The following is a 23,620-nucleotide window of genomic DNA, read 5'->3' as shown; positions in this document are numbered from 1 at the left end:
TATATCACTTCCTAGACTGAATAAGACTACTTTTTCGCTTTGAACACACACAGGGCAAGTTCTAGACATTAGCTAACATGCACAGAATATCACAAAACCTCACTCACACATTGGTACATAACTCACTCAGGATTGGACTCATCAAGACACTCTAGTCAAAGCAGTTAAGCACAGTTAAGCTCATATAATTTAAGGCACTTATTTAAGAGTCAAGAATTGAGTCTAGGTGTCAAAACTAAGGCACTTACCACTCTCAAGGCATATGCAGTCAAGGAGAATTAATTCTTTAAATTAGCAGTCTGACTGAAGATTCTTTATTCCTATAAAATAAAAAGATTTAACTACACCTGGTCCAAGTAAAACCCTTGTAAAAGAACCGTGGCACAAAGAAAAACCAAGAAGAAATTATTACACTACCTAAAATAATTATAAAATAATAGAATAAAAGACATATTTTTGAATTTTTATTTTTTTTTCTTTGGACTTCATCTCCCCCAAGAAACCAGTCGACGAAATCCATCTTCGAGAAGAGTCGAAACTAAACACTTAATTACTAACTATTACAGGCCGATATAATTCAGAATTATAGTTTACAGACCATATTGTCTACGAAAGCAAGAAACAAATCAAACATAACCAACTAGCAAATAGAAAAACGAATATACAACTACAACCAAATAGGAGCAACCCACCCCACACTTAAGAGATTGCATTGTCCCCAATGCAAAATAGTAAAATCAAGAGTGAAAAGGTGACTCCTTGAGGCCCGTGGCCTAATCATCAGCACCCTTGAAGGTGCGCAAATACTCCTCATCATCGGAGGGAACGGAGTTCACATCCTCATCTGGTGGCAACTATCCTCCTCTCGCCAATCCTAACCGCTATTGAGTGATGACAGAAAGGGGGTGATCTTTGCAACTCCTCCAAGTCGGTCTCCCCCATTTTAGAGCGAAGGCGTAGGTCAACAAGCAACAGCTGCAGTGTCTCCTCAATATGAACAAGCCTCTGGTCCAAATTAACAGCAGTAGCAAGAAGATTTATCACTGACGCAACATCATAGGCCTTGATACGATATGTCATTGGGATGGTACGGTCGTAGTGAAACTCCTCCTCTACAAGGTGCGCCCGTAACAATCAAGTGATCATACTCGGGTAATGTAAACAGCGGGACCCAAATGGTCGCATTTTAGCCATGTGCTCCAGCATGATTTCTCAAAGATTCAACCGCATCCGTGTCAACAAAGCATAGATCAAACATACTTTCACCCGTGATACATTAGTGTCACTTTGGGCATGATTTTGGCTTTAATTAACCGTAAAACAACCCTGGTCGGGCGCTGGAATGTTCCCTACTTCATTTCCTTGTGGCATTCATTCGCATCCTGCGTTCATGCGGCAGAAGAGTCAACGCCACATAGCTATTGGCGGATAGCCGAATAGTCTGGCCGATGGAGGAATCTCTGAAAGAGCTTGTGGGAATGTTCTGTGAAGTCCATAATCTAATTGATCACTTGGGAAGAGAATGGAATTACTTTTTCGCGTACCTGTACTTCGTACACAACATCCAAGCTAGCCTCAGGTTGCCAGTTAGCATAAAATTCCTTAACCAAATTCACGTTCACTGCATCCCCTAGACGGAACAAACTGTCAAACCCACAGTCTGAATGTTGATGTATATCTCACTGTATTTTCGGGCCAACTTCCTATCATAAATAGCAACCTCAGGCTCCGGGTTCATCACAGAGGTAAATGTCTGGAACCAGTGTCGAGCATGGGCTGGGATAGCCCGGATACCATATTTTCACGTTGGTACCACATCCGCATCAAGATCAATGTGTTCCACTTCCTCCTCCACTAGGGCGGGGAGAAGTGCCCGCCTACCTCCTCGACGGCTACTAGAGGAAACCTCGGAAGAACCTATGTTAGAGCATTTTCTTGGGCGAAGAGACATTGTACCTGCACAAGACGAACAATAGTAGCCATAACACATGAAATGAAACAAGACCAAACGGAGTAACCACCCCACACTTATGTTATTGGCATATTCACAAGTAAAATGTATATTGGGGATTCAGACTACCCCATTAGAAGCACGCCACAAGCCATCAGCAGCCCATCCAACTACCAATATAACATTCCAACAACAGAATCACAGGCGCACTAGTGTACACGACAAAATTAAGAAGCTAAACTAGTAAACACGAAAAGAGAAAATGAAAAAAAAACGTTTAGTCTAATTCACTACTAACAAAATTAGGATATAATACAACACTACCCAAGCACAATAGCATGAATCGGACACCTCATTTGGAACATAGAAACACATTAGCATAGGGTGCTAAATCAATTAGGACTTGAGGCTAACGAGTTAAAGTTTCACAGCATAAAACATGGCATCCCACCCCACACTTATCATCAAGCATTACATCCCACAAATAAAAACCAATTTCAATACTACACAATTTTGTGTCACTAAGACATTTCAACAAACACATTGTGGGCATATCATGCATCCTCTTGCTTTTAAGCCAAATAGGGTATAATCACCATACAATCAAAGCAAATACACCTTACACTTTCATAATAGCATCAAATGCATCAATTATTCACCATACTTCACTAAGTTTGGGCCACATGAGCACCCCTACCAAGCTTCAACATAATTTAATTTCACACCATCAAAATATGCCAAAAATACTCGACAATCATAAGAACAATAAGCACCCCCACAAGTTAAGCTCCATTTTCGGCCATAATATGCAAAGAAACTAAAAAAGAATTTACAAATAATTTTACCTAGGGTTCGGTTCAAAATAAACTAAAACTACTTAAATACTTCAATCAATTACAAAAAGAAAAGAGAAGAAATAAGAGGAAGACTTACCTTGAAGATGAGTAGAGGGAATTGGAGATGTGGGTGGAAGGAAATTGAGAAGAAGGAGATGGGGGAATTGGGGAGAGTTGAGAGACAGAATGAAAGAGAAAGAAAAAGGGGGGTGGGAACGAGTGTCTCTGATTAAAAGACTAAAAAAATATATCTTTTTTTACTTTGCATTGTCGCGTCGCAGGTCGCGACGCCCCACACGGTGCTGTAGTGCGTTATATTAGGGGCTGGTGGTTTTTTAACCTGAGAGCCATTTGGCCTAGCGCGACACATGTCACGTGCCCCACGCAGCGCACAAGGCCATTTTTCACAGAGTTTGCCTCTTTTTCAATATTTAGCTCATGGGTTGCACCCCGATGTCGCGCCCCATTTTTTCCTTGCGGGAGTCCGGGTTTCGACGTTCATGGGGGAATAACTTATTTCCTTCTAGGAATTGAGTATTTGAAGAGTCTCCACCTAACTGGTTATGGTGCGTTAGGGTACCTAGAGTAATTAACTCATGGACTAGTTTGTATTACCAGAGATTAGGGTAAGGGCTCGAAATAACCTTGAGGGGAAGGTGTTAGGCACCCCTCGCGGTCCACAATAGTGGGTCCCGATCGAACTTTAAACTATGTGAATTAGTCCTTTTACAAAAAAACAATTTCAACATGTATTCTCAAATAAAAGCATGTTTTCACATTCTAAATACAGGTATGATTCAAGTATTGAAAACAAGGGAAAAGGTTTGAACAATTTGCACATATGTAAACAAAAGTAAATTCATTTGAACAACGGGAGTTGGGAAAGAGAGGTCGTAGGTTAGCTAGCCTACAGGATCATACCCACACAATGCCCGGTAATCACTCCTCAATGAGAGGCTACACGTGACATTAGCGCGTAGTCATCATATCCTTACTACCCAATTCCCTCCCTTTGGTCATAGCCTAAAGCATTCTAGCAACCTTGAAAGACATCCTATGCGTGCATTACCTGTCCCTTCCTTGTGGCCCTAGAGGTATTTAGGACCTCTAATTTAGGTAGTTCTAGGCCATCCTAAGGTACTTAAAGGAGAAAAGTATAGGCGTCAATCAAAATAGTTAGGACTGCATTAAAGAGAGAATAATTAAAGGCTCGCATTTTTACCTCCGCAAATAGAACAAGTAAGTGCACGTCTCAAACAATAGTTTTTAGATATTTAAAAGAGGCCCTAGAACAGGATACCTAGGTGAGCAGAGAATATGCAGTATTGAATTTGGACCAAAGTGTCAAAGACCTATTCAGCTTGCTTACTAATTTTAGACTTGTTGAATATGAGCAGTCACATATAACAGAGCATGGTTTTACAGTTGCAGGATTTTTAATCGTCCTATAGGCTTGCCTAGGCGTATAATAGTGATGTCCTATGAGCATGGTATTTAATCATTAATCAGGAATGCAATAAATCAGTAAACAATTTAAAACGTAATTTGGATCTTATATGCATGCTTTCTAGTAATATTAATTAAGGCAGCGCTAAAAACTTATTAAAGAAATGAACACGTTAGTTAATTAAATCGATTCAGAATTTGCAAACATGAGTTAAAGTTAAACTAATTTTAGGTCTAACTAAACTGGTTTTAGATCTTATAGACATGATTAAACATAAGGTGAAGCAAGCAGAATTTATTTGACCAAAGCGAAATCCCTATAGGCATGATTTGTATTAAAGCTGATTTTAAATATTATAGGTATGATTTCTAAGGATATGAATGTGAATACATGTTGTAATGGAAACTGGACTTCAATTACTTTACACCCTATAAGCATGATATCTAATTGTATGAAATGGAGCAGGTAGAATTTATTTTAACCAAGAAATCCTATAGGCAGATTGTCTAACACAGCACATGTAAATCAAAATAAACTATATAGGCATGTTATCTACCTAACTTTACCCACAATATAAAACTACCCTCCCTTTTCACTAGTCAGCCTAATATTTATTTACAATTAATTATTACTGACCAATGATTGAACAAAAATTATATAAATAGAATAGAAATTAAGCCATATGGAGCCTGAAGTAGCCCCAAAGTGATTTCCAAGCCTCCAGTAGTCTCAAATGCCCAAAGTTCCATAGCCAATTTTATGTCTAGGTGTGTTAGAGTTCCCTAAGGATCTCAAGGATCCCGGGCAGTGCTCACACCCAGACTTTTGTCAAATAATAACTGATTTATGTGCAGTGTGGAAGTGTCAGCCCTGATATTGCAGAGTTCAAATAGATCTCAAGGGTCTCTAAGTAGTACATATACCAGAGGAGCAGGACTTAATAATCTAGGAGTAAGTAAAAGTGCATAATGATTTGAAAGACTTTAATATACAGTATAAAGAAAGGTCTTAGGAGTGAAAAGAATTTCTAAAAAACCAGTACTGATTTTGTGATAAAACAGTTTCCAGTACTGATTTTGTGATCAAACAGTTTGAGGAAAATATGAAAAAAAAACAATCTGCAATCAGAACACAAGTTATAAAACAAATAGGCTTTTGGCAAATAGCTTTCACACAAGGGAAGAGGGGTTGGGAACATAGAGAGTACACCTCAATGGAGCATACAAACAACAGAATACATCGAGTTTTTGAGGGGTTCTATAGAACTAGTAGGTTAGATGGAATGCAAGCCATGCAGCAAAGATCACAGTAGAAACTTGTTGAGGTCATCTAAACAACACAGCTAGAGTCACTCTAGGGAGATTAACTAACTTAGCAGGACAGGCAAGGACTTAAATGGGCATGCTAGGCAGGTATCAACAAGTGAAGGCATGCTAATTATACAAAAAGTAGAGTTTAGGCATGCTAGATAAGAAGTAATCAGCCAAACAGGCTAGTTACATATGTAGACATGTTAACAAGATAGCAAACAAGCAAGCAAAGTGGAAACATGCTAATCACAGATTTTAATAGGCAATATTTGGCATGCTGGGTAAGCAGTAAATAGAAGAAAGAATGGACTCAGGTCATAGGAACTAAGGCAGTAAATAAACGCATAGATTTAGATTCTTAAAAATAATAAGAAGCTGTTACGACCCAGATTTCCCATCCTCGGGAGTCGTGATGGCGCCAATTCATAGAAGCTAGGCAAGCCGCGAAACATAGAAATTACTAACTCTTTCATTTTTAACCCTTTTTGACAATCTGACTTAACATGTAATCAACATTTACATATTAACGATAAATAAAATTAAGCGGAAGACTTAGTCTAATATAATAACCAAAACCAGTGCTACAAATGCCAACATACGTCTCTAACTGGAATCTGATGTCACAATATCACGGACTGTATATAAGTACTACATACAAGTGTCCGAAAAAGGAAGTACAGTATGTCTAGGATACAAGTGAAAACAGAGCACATAATAAGATAGAAGAGAACGCAGGGCCTGCGGACGCCTGCAAGACTACCTCGGGATCTCTAGCTGGACTGAAGGTAGCCACCCAAATGCTATGGTCCAAGAGATGCTTCGGGATCTGCACATAGTGCAGAGTGTACTATCAGCACAATCCAACCCCATGTGCTTGTAAGTGCCTAGCCTAACCTCGGCGAAGTAGTGACGAGGCTAGGACCAGACTACCAAATATCATGTGCAGTTATATAATATACAGTGGAAAATAAAACAGAAATAAATAAGTAGATATGGGAGGGGGTACCTGCTGCGAGGTATACCAATATCAACAGTAAATCAAGAGTAACAGCAAAAGAACAGCTTAGATTTTACAACAAAACAATAAGAAATTTGTATCCAATCTATAAACACTTTGTATAAGCAATTGTTGTGGCACGCAACCCGATCCCAATATATATAAACATTGTTGCGGCGCGCAACCCGATCCAGATCATTTATCACTGTTGCAGCGTGCAACCCGAACCACACATAATATAGTTGTGGCGTGCAACCCGATCCAAATATATCATTGTTGTGGCGTGCAACCCGATCCAAATCTCATTGTTGCGGCGTGCAACCCGATCCACATATTCAATCAACAACAATCATAGAAAGAGTCCCGGCAAGGGATCAATAAAGGACTACAATATCACGGCAAGGGAATCGACAGTATATGTAACCACATCCCGGCAATGGAGAAACAGCTATAGCCAAACTTGTTCCAACATCTAACTACCTCAGCTAACACCAATACTCAGTCATAAGTAATTTCCTCGAGAATAATCACGATCCTTGCTCAATATAGAGAGTCATCAACTTAAGCATCTGTAGTATTATTTAAGAACACAATAAATTACAATTCAAGACTCACGGTCATGCTCGACACCAACGTATAGATACTAGTTACCATGACTATACGTCGTACTCAACAAGAAACAGGTAGCAAATAGTACGCAACTCCTAATCCCTCAAGCTAAGGTTAGACCAAACACTTACCTCGAACTTCCACGGCCAACTCAGCCTCAAACACCGCTTTTCCTTTTGAATTCGGCTCCAAATCAATTGTATATAGACATAATCGACTTAATAACATCAATAAATGCTAAACAATCCAATTCTAATTCTTAATTATAGCTTTCCCATCACTCTTCCCAAAAAGTCAAAAATTGACCCCGGGCCCGCTTGGTCAAAACACGAGGTTCAGACGAAAACCCGATCACCCATTCACCCACGAGCCCGAATATATAATTAGTTCCAAAATTTGACCCTAAAACAAGGTCTAAATCACAATTATACAAAAAGCCCTAACTCTACCCAAATCTCTAATTTTCTACCCTTAAGAACATGATTTAAGCCTAGAAATCTAATGGGTGTTAATGGAAATTGAAGAAAATGAGTCAAAGATTACATACCTATGAATTGGTGGTGAAATCCCCTTTCAAAAATCGCCCAATTTGGAGTTTGGAAGAAGAAGTTATAAAATTTTGACTAACTCATGTTTTTGCTTCTGTTTTAAAACCACTGGACAGGCCTTCTTCGTGTTCGCGATAGGCCTGTCGCATTCGCGATAAGTTAGGCCTCAGTGACCTTTGCGTTCACGACATTGGGCTCACGTTCGCGGTGCTTTGACCGCTTGAGCCTTCGCGTTCGCGGGCCAGTGGCCGCGTACGCGTAGAACAAGTGAGAACCCCCTCCCCAAGGCCAATTGCCTTACGCGTTCGCGAGTACCTAGATGCGTTCGCGAAGGGTACTCCCCCCTCAGCCTCGCGTTCGCGTCTCAGGCTTCGTATTCGCGAAGAAGAAATCTGGCACATGGGAAATTTGCCTTACGTGTTCGCGAGTGGGACCACGCGAATGCGAAGAACAAAATCCCTATGCACTGAAGAGCAAAAACCTGCAACTTTCAATAGTGTAAAAAAATTTTGAAACTCACCCGAGCCCTCGGGGCTCCAACCCAAATAGGTACACTAACTCAAAAACATCATATGAACTTATCCGTGTGATCAAATCACCAAAATAACCCCTTAAACAACGGATTTAACCTCAAAATCAATAAAATATTTCAAAACTTCTTAAAACATCAAATCTTGCATTTACGGTCCGAACCACGTCAAATGACATTCGTTTCTTACAAATTTCACAGACTTATCTTTTTCACATATAAGACCTGTACCGGGCTCCGAAACCAGAATACGGGCCCAATACCATCAAATTCTAAATGCATTTCATTTCCAAAACTCATAGAAATTTTCACAAAATAATTTTCTTTAAAAATTCATTTCTCGGGCTTGGGACCTCAGAATTGGATTCTGGGCATACGCCCAAGTCCCATATTTTTTCACTCACGGGTCCGGGTCCGTTTACCTAAAATGTTGACCGAAGTAAACTCAAATGCATTTTACGTTAAAATTTCAATATTTCATAGATTTTCACATAATAGCTTTCCGGCTACATGCCCGGACTGTGCACGCAAATCGAGGTGATGTTGAAAGTGGTTTTTAAGGCCTCGGAAAGCAGAATTCATTTTAAAAACAAGTGATGACCTTTTGGGTCATAAAATCCTCCATCTCTAAAACAGACGTTCGTCCTCGAACGGACATAAGAAGGAAGTACCTGAGTCGGGGAAAAGATGGGGATAACAGCTCTGCATATCGAACTCAGTCTCCCAGGTCGATGCCTCAGCAGGCTGACCTCTCTACTGAATACGAACAGAAGGAAAACTCTTCGATCTCAACTGACGAACCTACCAGTCTAGGATAGCTACCGGCTCCTCATCATAAGACAAGTCCTTGTCTAGCTGGATAGTGCTATAATCTAACACGTGGGATGGATCTCCATGATATTTCCGAAGCATGGATACATGAAACACTAGATGCACGGCTGATAAGCTCGGTGGCAATGCAAGTCTATAAGCCACATCTCCCACTCGATCAAGAATCTCAAACGGGCCAATGAACCTAGAGCTATGCTTGCCCTTCTTCCTAAACCTCATCACGCCTTTCATTGGTGACACTCGAAGCAATACCCTCTCACCAACCATGAATGACAAATCACGAACCTTGCGGTCGGCATAGCTCTTTTGCCTGGACTGAGCTGTACGAAGCCTATTCTGAATGATCCTGACCTTGTCCAAGGCATCCTGAACTAGATCCGTACCCAACAATCGAGCCTCTCTTGGCTCAAACCATCCAACCGGGGACCGACACCGCCTACCATATAAAGCCTCATAAGGAGCCATCTGAATGCTCAACTGGTAGCTGTTGTTGTAGGCAAACTCTGTTAAAGGCAAAAACTGATCCCATGAGCCTCCAATGTCAATGACATAAGCTCGGAGCATATCCTTCAAAATTTGAATAGTCCGCGCGGACTGCCCGTCCGTCTGAGGATGAAATGCTATGCTCAACTCAACCCGTGTGCCCAACTCTCGCTGAACTGCTCTCCAGAAATGCGAAGTAAATTGCGTACCTCGGTACAAAATAATAGACTCGGGCACACCATGAAGACGAACAATCTTCCGGATATAGATCTCAGCTAACCGCTCAGAAGAATAGGAGACTACCACAGGAATGAAATGCGCTGACTTGGTCAACCTATCAACAATAACCCACACTACATCGAACTTCCTCTGAGTCCATGGGAGTCCAACAACGAAGTCCATAGTGATCTGCTCCTACTTCCACTCAGGAATCTCAATCTTCTGGAACAAACTACCAGGCCTCTGATGCTCATACTTAACCTGCTGACAACTCAAACAACGAGCCACATATGCAACGATATCCTTCTTCATTCTCTGCCACCAATAATGTTGCTGCAAATCCTGATACATCTTCGCGGCGCTCAAATGAATAGAGTACTGGGAGCTATGGGCCTTCTCTAAAATCAACATTGGAAGACCATCTACATTAGGCACATAAACACGACCCTACAATCTCAAAACTCCATCATCACCTAAGGTAACCTACTTGACACCTCCATGTTGCACTGTGTCTCTAAGGACACACCAATGGGGATCATCATACTGTCGATCACGGATTCGCTCCAATAAAGAAGAACGAGCGATCGTGCAAGCTAACACCCGATTGGGCTCAGAAACATCCAACCTCACGAACTGATTGGCAAAAGCCTGAATATCCAAAGCAAGCGGCCTCTCCTACCGGAATATAAGCAAGACTACCCATACTGGCTGACTTCCTACTTAAAGCATCAGCCACCACATTGGCCTTTCCCAGATGATATAAGATGGTGATATCATAGTCCTTTAACATCTCCAAACATCTCCTCTGCCTCAAATTCAACTCCTTTTGTTTGAACAAATACTACAGACTCTTGTGAACTGTGAACACCTCACATGCCACGCCATACAGATAATGCCTCCATATCTTTAACACATGAACAATGGTAGCCAACTCTAAGTCATGAACCAGATAGTTCTTCTCATGAATCTTCAACTGCCACGAAGCATAGGCTATGACCTTGCATCTTGCATCAACACTGCACCAAGTCCAATACGATATGCATCATAATAAACTGTATAAGGCCCTGAACTTGTGGGTAAAACCAACATCGATGCCATAGTCAGAGCTGTCTTGAGCTTCTGAAAGCTCGCCTCACACTCGTCCGACCATCTGAACTGGGCACCCTTCTTGGTCAACCTGGTCATCGGGGCTGCGATAAAAGAAAACCCCTCCACTAACCGACGATAGTAGCCTACCAATCCTAAGAAACTCTGAATTTCTATAGCTGATGCTGGTCTAGGTCAGTTCTTGACTGCCTCAATCTTTTTCGGATCAACCTAAATACCCTCTGCTAATACAATGTGACCTAGGAATGCAACTGAACTCAACTAGAACTCACACTTCGAGAACTTAGCATATAACTGACTATCCCTCAAGGTCTGAAGAACCACTCTAAGATGTTGCTCGTGCTCCTCTCGGCTACGGGAATAGATCAAAATATCATCAATGAAGATTATCACGAACGAATCCAAGTAAGGCATGAACACTCGGTTCATCAAATCCATAAAAGATGTTGGGGAATTTGTCAACCCGAATGATATTACAAAGAACTTATAATGCTCGTACCGAGTGTAGAAAGCTGTCTTAGGGACATCGGATGCTCTAATCCTCAACTGATGGTAGCCAGATCTCAAGTCAATCTTCAAAAATACCTTTGCATCCTGAAGTTGATCAAACAAATCATCAATCCTTGCCAATGGATACTTATTCTTGATTGTAACCTTGTTTAGCTGCCGGTAATCTATACATATTCGCATCGATCCATCCTTCTTCTTAACAAACAACACTGGCGCACCCCAAGGTGAAACACTGGGTCTAATGAAGCCCTTCTCAAGCAATTCTTGCAACTGTTCCTTCAACTCTTTCAACTCAGGCGGAGCCATACGATACATCGGAATGGAAATGGGCTGAGTGCCTGGAGCCAAATCAATGCAAAAGTCAATATCCCTATCGGGTGGCATACCCGGTAGGTCTGAAGGAAATACCTCAGGGAACTCACGAACAATAGGCACAGAATCAATAGAAAGAACCTCGGCACTAGAATCACGAATATATGCCAAATAGGCCAAACACCCCTTCTCGACCATATGTCAAGCCTTCACATAAGAGATGACATTACGGGTAAAATGACCAGGGGTCCCTCTCCACTCTAAACGAGGCAAACCCGGTAAGGCTAAGGTCACAGTCTTGGAATAACAGTCCAAGATAGCGTGGTAAGGTGATAATCAGTCCATCCCCAATATACCATCGAAATCAACCATGTCCAGAAGCAATAAGTCGACACGAGTCTCAAGACCCCCAATCTCGACTATACAAGAGCGATGGACTCGACCTACCACAATAGAATCACCCACCGGTGTAGACACATATATAGAGGCACTCAAGGAATTACTAGGCATGACCAGATACTGTGCAAAATAAGATGACACATAGGAGTACGTAGACCCTGGATCAAATTAAATTGAAGCATCTCTGCCATAAACCAGAACATAACATGTGATAACTACATCGGAAGCCTCAGCCTTAAGCCTGGATGGAAGAGCATAACATTGGGGCTAGGCCCCACCACCCTGAACTACCTCTCTGGGACGGCCTGCAGCTAGCTGGACTCCACCCCTAGTGGTTTAAGCTCCATTTCTAGCACCTCTACCTCCACCTCTAACACCTCTACCCCCACCTTTAGCGGGCTAGGTGGTCTGTGGAACACCTGGTGCCTGAACCATAGTACGGGAACCCTGTTGCTGCGACTGAGTACCCACCAATCTCAGACAATCCCTCCGGATATGACTATACCACCAGACTCAAAGCACCCACCTGAATATTATGGTTGAGGAAACTGAGACTGATCCTGGCGACCTGAATGACCACGCCGAAAACTCTAGAGCGGTGGTGCATTGATAGGAGCTGGTGGTGCACTGTAGGGCTGTTGATCAGAATACTGCATATAAGAACCACGACCACCTGAAGTGCCGTGAGAAACCTGAAGTGCTGACTAAAAGGGCCTAGGAGGATGGCCTCTACTATAAAAATCCCTACCTCTAGACGAGGTACCACTGAATCTGCCTGAATGACGAGACATCTTGTCTGACCCATGACCACCTCCCTACGACAGAACCATTTCCACTCTCCTGGCCACATTGGCCGCTTCTTGTAAAGAAATCTCACTCTCTGTCTCCCTAGCCATCTGAAGATGAATCGACTGAATAAGTCCATCAATGAACCTCATCACCCTCTCTCTCTCTCTCTCTGTGGGAAGTATGATAAGAGCATGACGAGCCAAGTCGATGAATTTGGTCTCATACTGGGTAACAGTCATAAAACCCTACTAGAGATACTCAAACTACCTCTGATAGGCCTCTCTTTGAGTGATGGGGAGAAACTTCTCCAGAAATAGCTGAGTGAAATGCTCCCAAGTCAAAGCTGGTGATCCAGATGGTCTAGCCAAGCAATAATCTCTCCACCAAGTCTTGGCGGATCCAGACAAGCGAAAAGTAGCAAAATCGACCCTATTGGTCTCAACTATCCCCATGTTCCTGAGAACCTCATGACAGCTGTCTAGATAATCCTGGGGGTCCTCAGAAGATGCACCATTGAAAGTAGTAGTGAAGAACTTGGTGAACCTATCCAACCTCCACAAAGCATCGGCATACATAGCTGCTCCATCACCGGTTTGAGCTACCACACCCGGCTGGACTACTCCAACAGGCGGAACTGCTAGAGTCTGAAACTGGGGAGCTACCTACTCCGGAGTGCGAGTAGCAAGAGTCTGGGCTACTCCTCCAGCCTGAGAGACGGTTGGTGCTATAGGAAGAAAACCTACCCGGGTGACACTCTCCATAAGGCCCACTAGACGGACAAGAGCATCCTGAAGTACTGGGGTAGCAATAAACCCCTCTGGGACCTAATCTGGGCCAACCGGAGCTGTCTGGGCCTGAACCTCATCGTCAAAGTCAACCTGAGGCTCCGCCGCTGGTGCTGCTGCTCTGGGCTGAGCTTTGCCCCTGCCTCGGCCTCTAGCACGACCTCAGCCTCGCCCTCTACCCCTCATGGGAGCTGCTGCTAGGGGCTCGGGCTGCTAATCGGTGGATAAGGAAGCGCGTGTTCTCTCCATCAACGAAAGAACAGAGTAGAAATTCAATTAGCATTGAGGAACCAAACCGCACGACAAGAAAGAACAAATATGAAGTTTTTCCTAACTCTGTAGCCTCTGGGGGATAAATACAGACGTCTCCGTACGATTCCTTAGACTCTACTAAGCTTGTCCGTGAATTGTAAGACCTATGTAACCTAGAGCTCTGATACCAACTTGTCACGACCCGGATTTCCCACCCTCGGGAGTCGTGATGGCGCCTACTCGTAGAAGCTAGGCAAGCCGCGAAACATAGAAATTACTAACTCTTTCATTTTTAACCCTTTTTGACAATCTGAATTAACAGGTAATGAATATTTACATATTAACGATAAATGAAATCAAGCAGAAGACTTAGTCCAATATAATAACCAAAACCATTGCTACAAATGCCAACATACGTCACTACCCTGAATCCGGTGTCACAATATCACGGACTGTATATGAGTACTACATATAAGTGTCTGAAAAAGGAAGTACAGTCTGTCTCTGATACAAGTGAAAATAGAGAACATAATAAGATAGAAGAGAACGTCGGGCCTGCGGACGCCTGTAGGACTACCTCGGGATCTCTAGCTGGACTGAAGGCCGCCACCCAAATGCTATGGTCCAAGATCTGCTCCGGGATCTACACATAGTGCAGAGTGTAGTATCAGCACAATCCGACCCCATCTGCTGGTAACTGCCTAGCCTAACCTCGGCGAAGTAGTGACGAGGCTAGGACCAGACTACCAAATAACTTGTGCAATTATATAATATACAACGGAAAATTAAACAAAAATAAACAAGTAGATATGGGAGGGGGTACATGTTGCGGGGTATACCAATATCAATAGTAAATCAAGAGTAACAACAAAAGAACGGCTTAGATTTCACAGCAAAATAATAAGAAATTTGTATCCAATCTATAAACACTTTGTATCAGCAATTGTTGCGGCGCGAAACCCGATCCCAATATATATCAACACTGTTGCGGCACGCAACCCGATCCAGATCATTTATCATTGTTGCGGCGTGCAACCCGATCCACACATAATATTGTTGCGGCATGCAACCCGAACCAAATATATCATTGTTGCGGCGTGCAACCCGATCCAACTATATCATTGTTGCGGCGTGCAACCTGATCCAAAAATCTCATTGTTGCGGAGTGCAACCTAATCCACAACAATCATAGCAAGAGTCCCGGCAAGGGATCAATAAAGGACTACACTATCCCGGCAAGGGAATCGATAGTATAAGTAACAACATCCCGGCAAGGGAGAAACAGCTATAGCCAAACTTGTTCCAACATCTAACTACCTCAGCTAACACCAATATTCAGTCATAAGTAATTTCCCCGAGAATAATCACGATCCTTCCTCAATACAGAGAGTCATCAACTTAAGCATCCGTAGTATTATTTAAGAACACAATAAATTACAATTTAAGACTCACGGTCATGCTCGACACCAAGGTATAGATACTCTTCTCCATACCTATACGTCGTACTCAACAAGAAACAAGTAGCAAATAGGACGCAACTCCTAATCCCTCAAGCTAAGGTTAGACCAAACACTTACCTCGAACTTCCACGGCCAACTTAGCCTCAAACACCATTTTTCCTTTTGAATTCGGCTCCAAATCAATTTTATCTAGACATAATTGACTTAATAACATCAATAAACGCTAAACAATCCAATTCCAATGCTTAATTATAGCTTTCCCATCATTCTTCCCAAAAAGTCATAAATTGATCCCGGGCCCGCTTGGTCAAAACACGAGGTTCGGACCAAAACCCGATCACTCATTCACCCACGAGCCCTAATATATAATTAGTTCCAAAATTCGACCCCAAAATGGGGTCTAAATCATAATTATACAAAAATCCCTAACTCTACCTAAATCCCTAATTTTCTACCCTTAAGAACATGATTTTAACCTAGAAATGTAATGGGTGTTAATGAAAATTAAAGAAAATGGGTCTAATATTACATACCTATGAATTGGTGATGAAATCCCCTTTCAAATATTGCCCAATTCGGAGTTTGGAAGAAGAAGTTATGAAATTTTGACTAAGTCCCATTTTTGCTTTTGTTTTAAAATCACTGGACAGGCCTTCATCGCGTTCGCGATAGGCCTATCGTGTTCGTGATGAGTTAGGCCTTAGTGACCTTCACGTTTGCGACATTGGGCTCGCATTCGCGGAGCTTTGACCTCTCAAACCATCGCGTTCGCGGGCCAGTGGCCGCGTTCGCATAGAACAAGTGAGAACCCCTTCCCCCAGGCCAACGCGTTCGCGAAGGGTACTTCTCCCTCAGCCTCGCGTTCGCGAAGAAGAACTCTGGCACCTGGGAAATTTGCCTTATGTGTTCGCGAGTGGGACCAAGCGAACACGAAGAACAAAATCCCTGTGCACCGAACAGCAAAAAACTGCAACTTTCAATAGTTTAAAAACTTTCCAAAACCCATCTGAAACTCACCCTAGCCCTCGGGGCTCCAACCCAAATAGGTACACTAACTCAAAAACATCATATGAACTTATCCGTGCGATAAAATCGCCAAAATAATCCCTTAAACAACGAATTAAACCTCAAAATCAATGAAATATTTCAAAACTTCTTAATACATCAAATTTTGTATTTAAGGTCCGAATCATGTCAAATGACATCCGTTTCTTACCAAAATTCACAGACTTATTTATTTCACATATAAGACCTGTACCGGGCTCCAGAACCAGAATACGGGCCCGATACCATCAAATTCTAAATGCATTTCATTTCCAAAACTCATAGAAATTTCCAGAAAACACTTTTCTTTAGAAATTCATTTCCTGGGCTTCGGACCTCGGAATTCGATTTCGGGTATATGCCCAAGTCCCATATTTTTCCAAGGACCCTCCGGGACCTTCAAATCACGGATCTGGGTCCGTTTACCCAAAATATTGACCGAAGTCAACTCAAATTCATTTTAAATCAAAATTTCAACATTTTCATAAATTTTCACATAATAGCGTTCCGGCTACACATCCGGACTGCACACGCAAATCGAGGTGATGCTGAAAAGGGTTTTTAAGGTCTCGGAATGCAGAATTCATTTTAAAAACAAGTGATGACCTTTTGGGTCATCACAGAAGCATACCTAGTTAAAGAAAGAAAACACAAGTGTGAGAAAGGTATAGTGCTATTTCTAGCCTTGGCTTGCAGCTGGCTAGAATAATAGAGATCACAAGTAGCAGAGAGAAAGAGCGAAGAGAGCCTTCTTTTAGAGTGTAAAAGTGGTAGTTTCTGAACTATTATACGTGTTCAGAAGTGAGAATAGGTAAGGGCATATATACTAAAATTCACAGAATCAATTATATAGCAATTAGGAAAATTCACAGAATCAGACACACACGTGAAATCAGTAAAGTCTTCCCCTTAATCAAGGGATAATCAATCACCGGTAAAAGCAGGACATATATTTAAGGAATGAAATCAAGTAGGACTTAGGTACATAGTAGGTAATTAGGGGTGAATGAATAGGATTTCAATTTAAGGAAACAATTAGTAAAAATCAGCAAGTAATATCGTTGATTCAAATAAGACAAGAGAAAACTAATTAAGGCAAAAAGTTCAATCAAAATGAGTAAAGAAGTAAGAATCAAAGGTTTTGTTAAGGAAAAGAGTTTCAATCAAACCAAAATAAGAACTTCAGAATAGTCAAGGGTTTAATTAAAAGAGAAAATAACGTAAAGAGTCAGCAAATATCGCAGACAATTCAAATAAGCAAGGAAGGAATAGTCAGGGCTCAACACATAGTTTTTGACGAAGCAAAATGGTAAATCAAAATTCAAAATAACCTTGATTTAAGGAGAAAAATATTGGTTTACCATGAATAGCTGGTATGAACATAGACATATAGAATCAGTAGAAAAGTTGAACCAAGAAACTTAGTAGAGGCATATTAGGATAAAAAAATCACAAGACATCTAGTTGGCTAAAGAAAATTCACAAGAACCAAGGCAAGGACAAAGTCAGTACACAAGTAATTCAGAAACCAAACAAAAATGTCGAAAAATTAGGGGTTTTAGCATAAACAAGTTAAGGTTAAAGCAAACTTCATGAAATCGGTTAAAACACATAAGAAATAGAAGGTTAAACACTCAAAATTATCAAACATTTTGGAGAAAGAAATTTTCGGGAAACCCTAACTTTAAAAAATGAAAAATCATTCGAAAATCAGAAGGTTCTTATAAAACTCATACGAAATAGGTTCGATCTATCTCATATCTTGCCCAGATCTAAGGTGAAGATTAGGGTTTCGAGAAGAACAAAACAAAGGTGAAGAAGCAAGCTTAGAAATCCATAGATCTAAGGAGATATAGGAAGATCTTACTCGGAATCAAACCGGAACAGCCTGAGACACACGAGAAAGGGACATAGATACAAGCATACTAAACCTGGTCCCTTGAGGACCCTGGAGATGGTGATACCAGTACAGGAGAGGCCATTAGAGGCCTAGGGGTGGTGAAAAACTACCATGGATGGCCATAGATGAGTGCCGGCAAGGGTGGATTAGGGTTTATCTTGAGAGCATTTGAGAGAAAAGAGGATTAGGTGATGGCTGGGGTGGTGAGGGAAATGATTAGGGTTTGGGGGGTATAGGTTAGTTTATTTTAGGAATGGGGAATCTGGACCATTGATCAAAATGATCAACGACCAAGATTTGCCCAGGTATTGGGTTGGGGCAGGTGGGTATTGGGCCTGGGCTGGTTTATAAGGAGTTTGGGCTAGTTAATAGGCTAGGTTTTAAATGCAAAAGGGGCTATTTGTTAAATACATAATTAATTGATATAATAATTTTACAAAATGGTTAATAAATTATAAAAAAAATTATTTTCATGCATGGGAATGTTTTAAGTAATTACTTAATATTTTAAAAATATAAAACGCTATCTTTCGGTAAAAATAGTGTAATAATACATGCATAGACTATAATTGCAAAGTAATTGCAATTGTATCTTAAAAATACAGATGTGGCTATTTGTGCAATAGTTGAAACTTAATACGAATGTAAATGATAAATTTAAGCCAAAAAATTATTAAAACTATTTTGTGATGCAATCCGTGATTGTTTTATAAATAAAGTGCCGGGATAAATTAATTAAAATATTTTAAAAATGCAGAAATTGTATGAAAAATACTAATTGGTGCCAAGGCATAGTTTTGAAAATATTCTGGAAAGAATTATCAACACTCGACTCTATTATGTACGTATTTGATGCCCAATTCATACTTGTACTTGCCCAAACAAGTATCAAAACTCCTGCTAATAATGCTAAACTATAATTATCTAAACTATTCTAATAGGGTTAGAAGCAAAAAAAAATGATTGGGTTGCCTCCCAACAAGCGCCTGATTTAATATTGTGGCACGACTCAACACGTTTTCAAGCACCGGCCAAGTCCACCGAGGTCTTGTGACATGCAATGTCACCACCCCAATAATATTTTACTCTCTGCCCATTTACCAAAAAGGTACAGCTTGAGCTCGTATCACGCAATTCTACCGCTCCATGAGGTCACACACTTACTACAACGAAAGGACCTGCCCATTGATACTTAAGCTTTCTGGGGAAAAGCTTCAACCTCGAATTAAACAAGAGAATTTCTTGACCTAGCTCAAACTCACGATGTTGGATGTGCTTGTCATGCCACCTCTTGGTCTTTTCTTTATACAATTTGGCATTTTCATACGCGTGCAATCGAAACTCATCAAGCTCATTGAGTTGTAGTAACCGTTTCTCACCGGCCAAATCCATATCCATATTTAGATTTTTAATCGCCCAATAGGCTTTGTGTTCAAGTTCGATGGGCAAATGGCATGCCTTCCCATAAACCAACCTGTATGGAGAATTACCTATGGGGGGTTTTGTATGCAGTTTGATATGCCCATAATGCATCATCCAGCTTTCCGGCCCAGTCCTTCCTATTTCTACTTACTGTTTTCTCTAGAATCTGCTTCACCTCTCTGTTTGACACTTCCACTTGACCACTCGTTTGTGGGTGATAGGCGGCGGCAACCTTGTGCTTGACTGCATACTTTGCTAGAACATTATTCAATAATTGTTTACAAAAGTGAGTTCCTCCGTCACTTATCAGCACCCTTGGAGTCCCAAAATGTGTGAAGATGTGCTTCTTTACAAAGTTTATCACTATTTTTGCATCATTAGTAGGATTAGCAATGGCCTCTACCCACATAGACACATAGTCGACTGCCACCAAGATGTATCTGTAACCATTAGAGTATGGGAACGGTCCTATGAAATAAATCCCCCAAACATCAAAGAGCTATACTGCCAGAATATTTTGCAAGGACATCTCATGCTTCTTCGTGATTGTTCCGATTCTTTGGCACATATCACACTTTTTAATAAAAGTGTGTGGATCCTTAAACAATTTTGGCCAATAGAAACTCGAGCAGCACTTTTTGGGCAGTTCTATCCCTACCATGGTGACCTCCATATGGAGAAGCATGATAGTCATGCAATATTGCATTCATCTCCTCCTCAGGGACACATCTTCATACCAACTAATCTGTGCACTGCTTATATAGGAATGGCTCATCCCACATGTAAAGCCTCACATCATGCAGAAACCTTCTTCTATGATCGGGTGTCAATTCTGGTAGTGTAACCCACTTGCAATACAATTCATATAATCTGCATACCACGGGGCTTCACTTGAGGTTATTTCTAATAATTGCTCATTAGGAAATGTTTCTTTGATCGACCCTCCTTCAGCTACATGGATCCAATTTTTTAATCTGGACAAGTGATCAGCCACTTGGTTCTCTGCCCCTTTTCTATCTCGGATCTCTAAGTCAAACTCTTTCAATAGGAGGAGCCAACGAATCAGCCTCGGCTTGGCGTCTTTCTTTTCAAACAAGTATCTGATAGCTGAATGATTTGTGTAGACAATGACTTTGGTTCCCACTAGATAGGATCTGAACTTGTCAAATGCCGACACCACTACAAGCAACCCTTTTTCAGTAATAGTGTAGTTCATATGGGATGGATTCAAAGTTTTGCTCGCATAATAAATGGAGTGAAAAATTTTATCCCTCTTTTGCCCCAAAACAGCTCTGATTGTTATATCACTCGCGTCGCACATCAACTTAAATGGCTGCACCCAATCCAGGAAAATGATAATTGGTGCAGTCACCAACCTTCCCTTCAGCTCCTCAAATGCTTTCAGACAATCATCATCAAACTTGAAGGGCACATCTTTCTCAAGAAGCCTGCACAAATGAGAAGAAATTTTTGAAAAATCTTTAATGAAACGATGATAAAAACCTGCATGGCCCAAGACTCTGCGAATGCCTTTCACGGATGTTAGTGGAGGTAGTTTTTCAATTGCCTCCACCTTCACTTTGTCCACCTGCAAACCACTTTTGGACACCTTGTACCCCAGGACTATACCTTCACGTACCATGAAATGGCATTTTTCCCAGTTTAGCACCAAGTTCGTCTCTTCACACCTAGCAAGCGCTTTATCAAGGTTCATTAAAAAATTATCAAAAGAACATCCAAACACAGAAAATGATCCATGAACACTTACACAAATCTTTCAACCATGTCAGTCAAAATAGCTATCATACACCTTTGAAAAGTTGCAGGTGCATTACAGAGACCAAAGGGCATTCTTTTGAACACATATATGCAATAGGGATACGTAAATATGATCTTCTCTTGGTCCTCTGGGGCTATAGCAATCTGATTATATCCCGAATAGCCATCTAGGAAACAGTAGTATTCCTATCCAGCTAATTTATCAAACATTTGATCAATGAAGGGGAGGGGAAAATGGTCCTTTAGGGAGGTATAGTTTAATTTTCTATAATCTATGCAAATTCTCCACCCAGTGACAGTTCTTGTGGGAATCAGGTCATTGTTTTCATTAACCACTATAGTCATCCCCCCTTTCTTTACCCATTTGCTGTCAGAGATTGGAATTACAATATTTGCATCAAGCCACTTAATCCCTTCTTTTCTTACCACTTCTTTAATGATCGGATTTAGATGGCATTATTGTTCTACATTTCGCTTGTGCTCGTCCTCCATGAGGATTTTATGCATGCAGAAAGCTGGACTAATTTCTCTAATGTCAGACATCATCTACCCAATTGCTCGTTTGTGCTCATGTAGCACTTTCAACAACTTTTCTTCCTGCAATTTAGACAAATCAGAAGAAATAATAATAGGTAAAGTGTCAGAACCACCCAAATAGGCATAATGAAGGTGAGAGGGCAAGGGTTTAAGTTCCAGTTTTGGAGCTTCTTCAATCGACGGCTTTAGAGGAGGCCCACTTGGCTTATTTAGGGGCTCAAAGGGATTTAATCCTTGCATGTAAGCATATGATGCATCTAGGATATGCATTATCTCCTAAACCTTATCATCAATCTCCAAGCTATCGAACAACATGAGTGGTTTCTCTAGAGAATCATCTAGATATACACTCATGTCAAAAAGTTGCTCATCTATCTCTACAACAGATATCATAAAAAGCTCGTCATAATGGCGAGGAAGTTGGATCGCCTTGTAGATATTAAAAACTACTTCTTCATTGTCCACCCTCATAATCATTTTTTCTTCTCTCACTTTAATAATTGTATCACCTGTAGCCAAGAGAGGTCGTCCCAATATGATTGGAACCTGTTTATCAGCTTCATAATCTAGGATGATGAAGCCCGCTGAGAAGATGAATTTCCCAATTTGCAGCAACACATCTTCAATCACTCCTTCAGGGTAAGCTATGGATCTATCAGCTTGTTGTAACATCACAGTGGTTGGTCTTGGAGCTCCCATAACCAATTGTTTGAACAAGGATAAGGGCATCAGATTTATGTGTGCCCCAAAATCACAAAGAGCACGCCCAACATCGATATTACCAATTCGCACTGGGATGGGGAAGCTGCCAAGATCCTTAAGCTTTTGAGGAAACTTGTTCTGGACCCTTGAAGTGCACTCCTCAGTAAGTGCGACTGTCTCAAATTCAGTCAATCTCCTCTTATGAGCCACTATATATTTGAATTACTTAGCATACTTTGGAATTTCATGAAGTACATCTACCAATGGAATATTCAATTGAACTTGGCTCAACATAGAGAGAAATTTGTTAACCATGCGATCATCATTCTTCTTTTGCAATCTTTGGGGGGTGGCCTTGTAGCCTCCACTAGCTCTGAACTTGCATCATCTTTCTTTGACTCATGTGTTGCTTTAGGGATCAACTCCCCCTCAGGTATAGGTTTGTCCTTTCTCTTCTTTGGCACTTCCTCTAGTTCCCTCCTATTTTTGAGTGTAATTGCATTAACTTGAGGGTTCTTCTCTATATCACTGGGAAGAGCACCTGCAGGCCTAGTATTTTGATTCGCTGCTAATTGTCCCATTTACCTCTCAAGATTTCTGAAATTTGTCATGAGCTATTGATTGTCAAGCAACAACTTCTTCAACAAGTCATTCGTACTCTCTTCCATTTGTTGGGGTGGCTTCTAAAGTTTATTAAAATTTCCTTAGGGCCTAAACTGATTGTGATTCTGCTGATTTCCACCCCATGAGAAGTTAGGATGATTTTTCCAATTTGGATTGTAAGTGTTCCCATATTGTACATGTTGGTTCATTGAACCCCTGCTCTGTTGCCCCACATAGTAAATAGATTCAGGATTCGTAG

At 41.1% G+C, this 23,620-nt stretch overlaps 1 protein-coding gene across 1 annotated transcript; it reads right to left on the bottom strand.

The window, feature by feature from the left end:
* Positions 1–1,354: 1,354 nt before the first annotated feature.
* LOC107801747 (uncharacterized) lies at positions 1,355–23,339 on the bottom strand. Its single transcript, XM_075240352.1, has 7 exons — positions 23,300–23,339; positions 22,603–22,967; positions 22,339–22,485; positions 22,070–22,116; positions 19,809–20,180; positions 1,545–1,644; positions 1,355–1,483 (listed from the first exon to the last, which is right to left on the bottom strand). Exons 1-7 carry the CDS (start codon positions 23,337–23,339, stop codon positions 1,355–1,357), a joined length of 1,200 nt encoding a protein of 399 aa, XP_075096453.1.
* Between the last annotated feature and the right edge of the window lie 281 nt (positions 23,340–23,620).

The sequence above is a fragment of the Nicotiana tabacum genome, chromosome 20 (genome assembly GCF_000715075.1).
Source record: "Nicotiana tabacum cultivar K326 chromosome 20, ASM71507v2, whole genome shotgun sequence".
In the NCBI taxonomy this organism is placed as follows: Eukaryota; Viridiplantae; Streptophyta; class Magnoliopsida; order Solanales; family Solanaceae; genus Nicotiana; species Nicotiana tabacum.
The sequence above is the reverse complement of the archived record's forward strand: the minus strand, read 5'-3'. Positions and strand labels throughout refer to the sequence as shown.

Coding starts and splice junctions, on each gene's coding strand:
- LOC107801747 (XM_075240352.1), bottom strand. CDS start 23,339: ATGGGACAATTAGCAGCGAATCAAAATACTAGGCCTGCAG. Junction 22,968..23,299: donor TCAAAATACTAGGCCTGCAG/GTGCTCTTCCCA, acceptor TCAAATATATAG/TGGCTCATAAGAGGAGATTG. Junction 22,117..22,338: donor GCTTGGAGATTGATGATAAG/GTTTAGGAGATA, acceptor TCTAAATTGCAG/GAAGAAAAGTTGTTGAAAGT.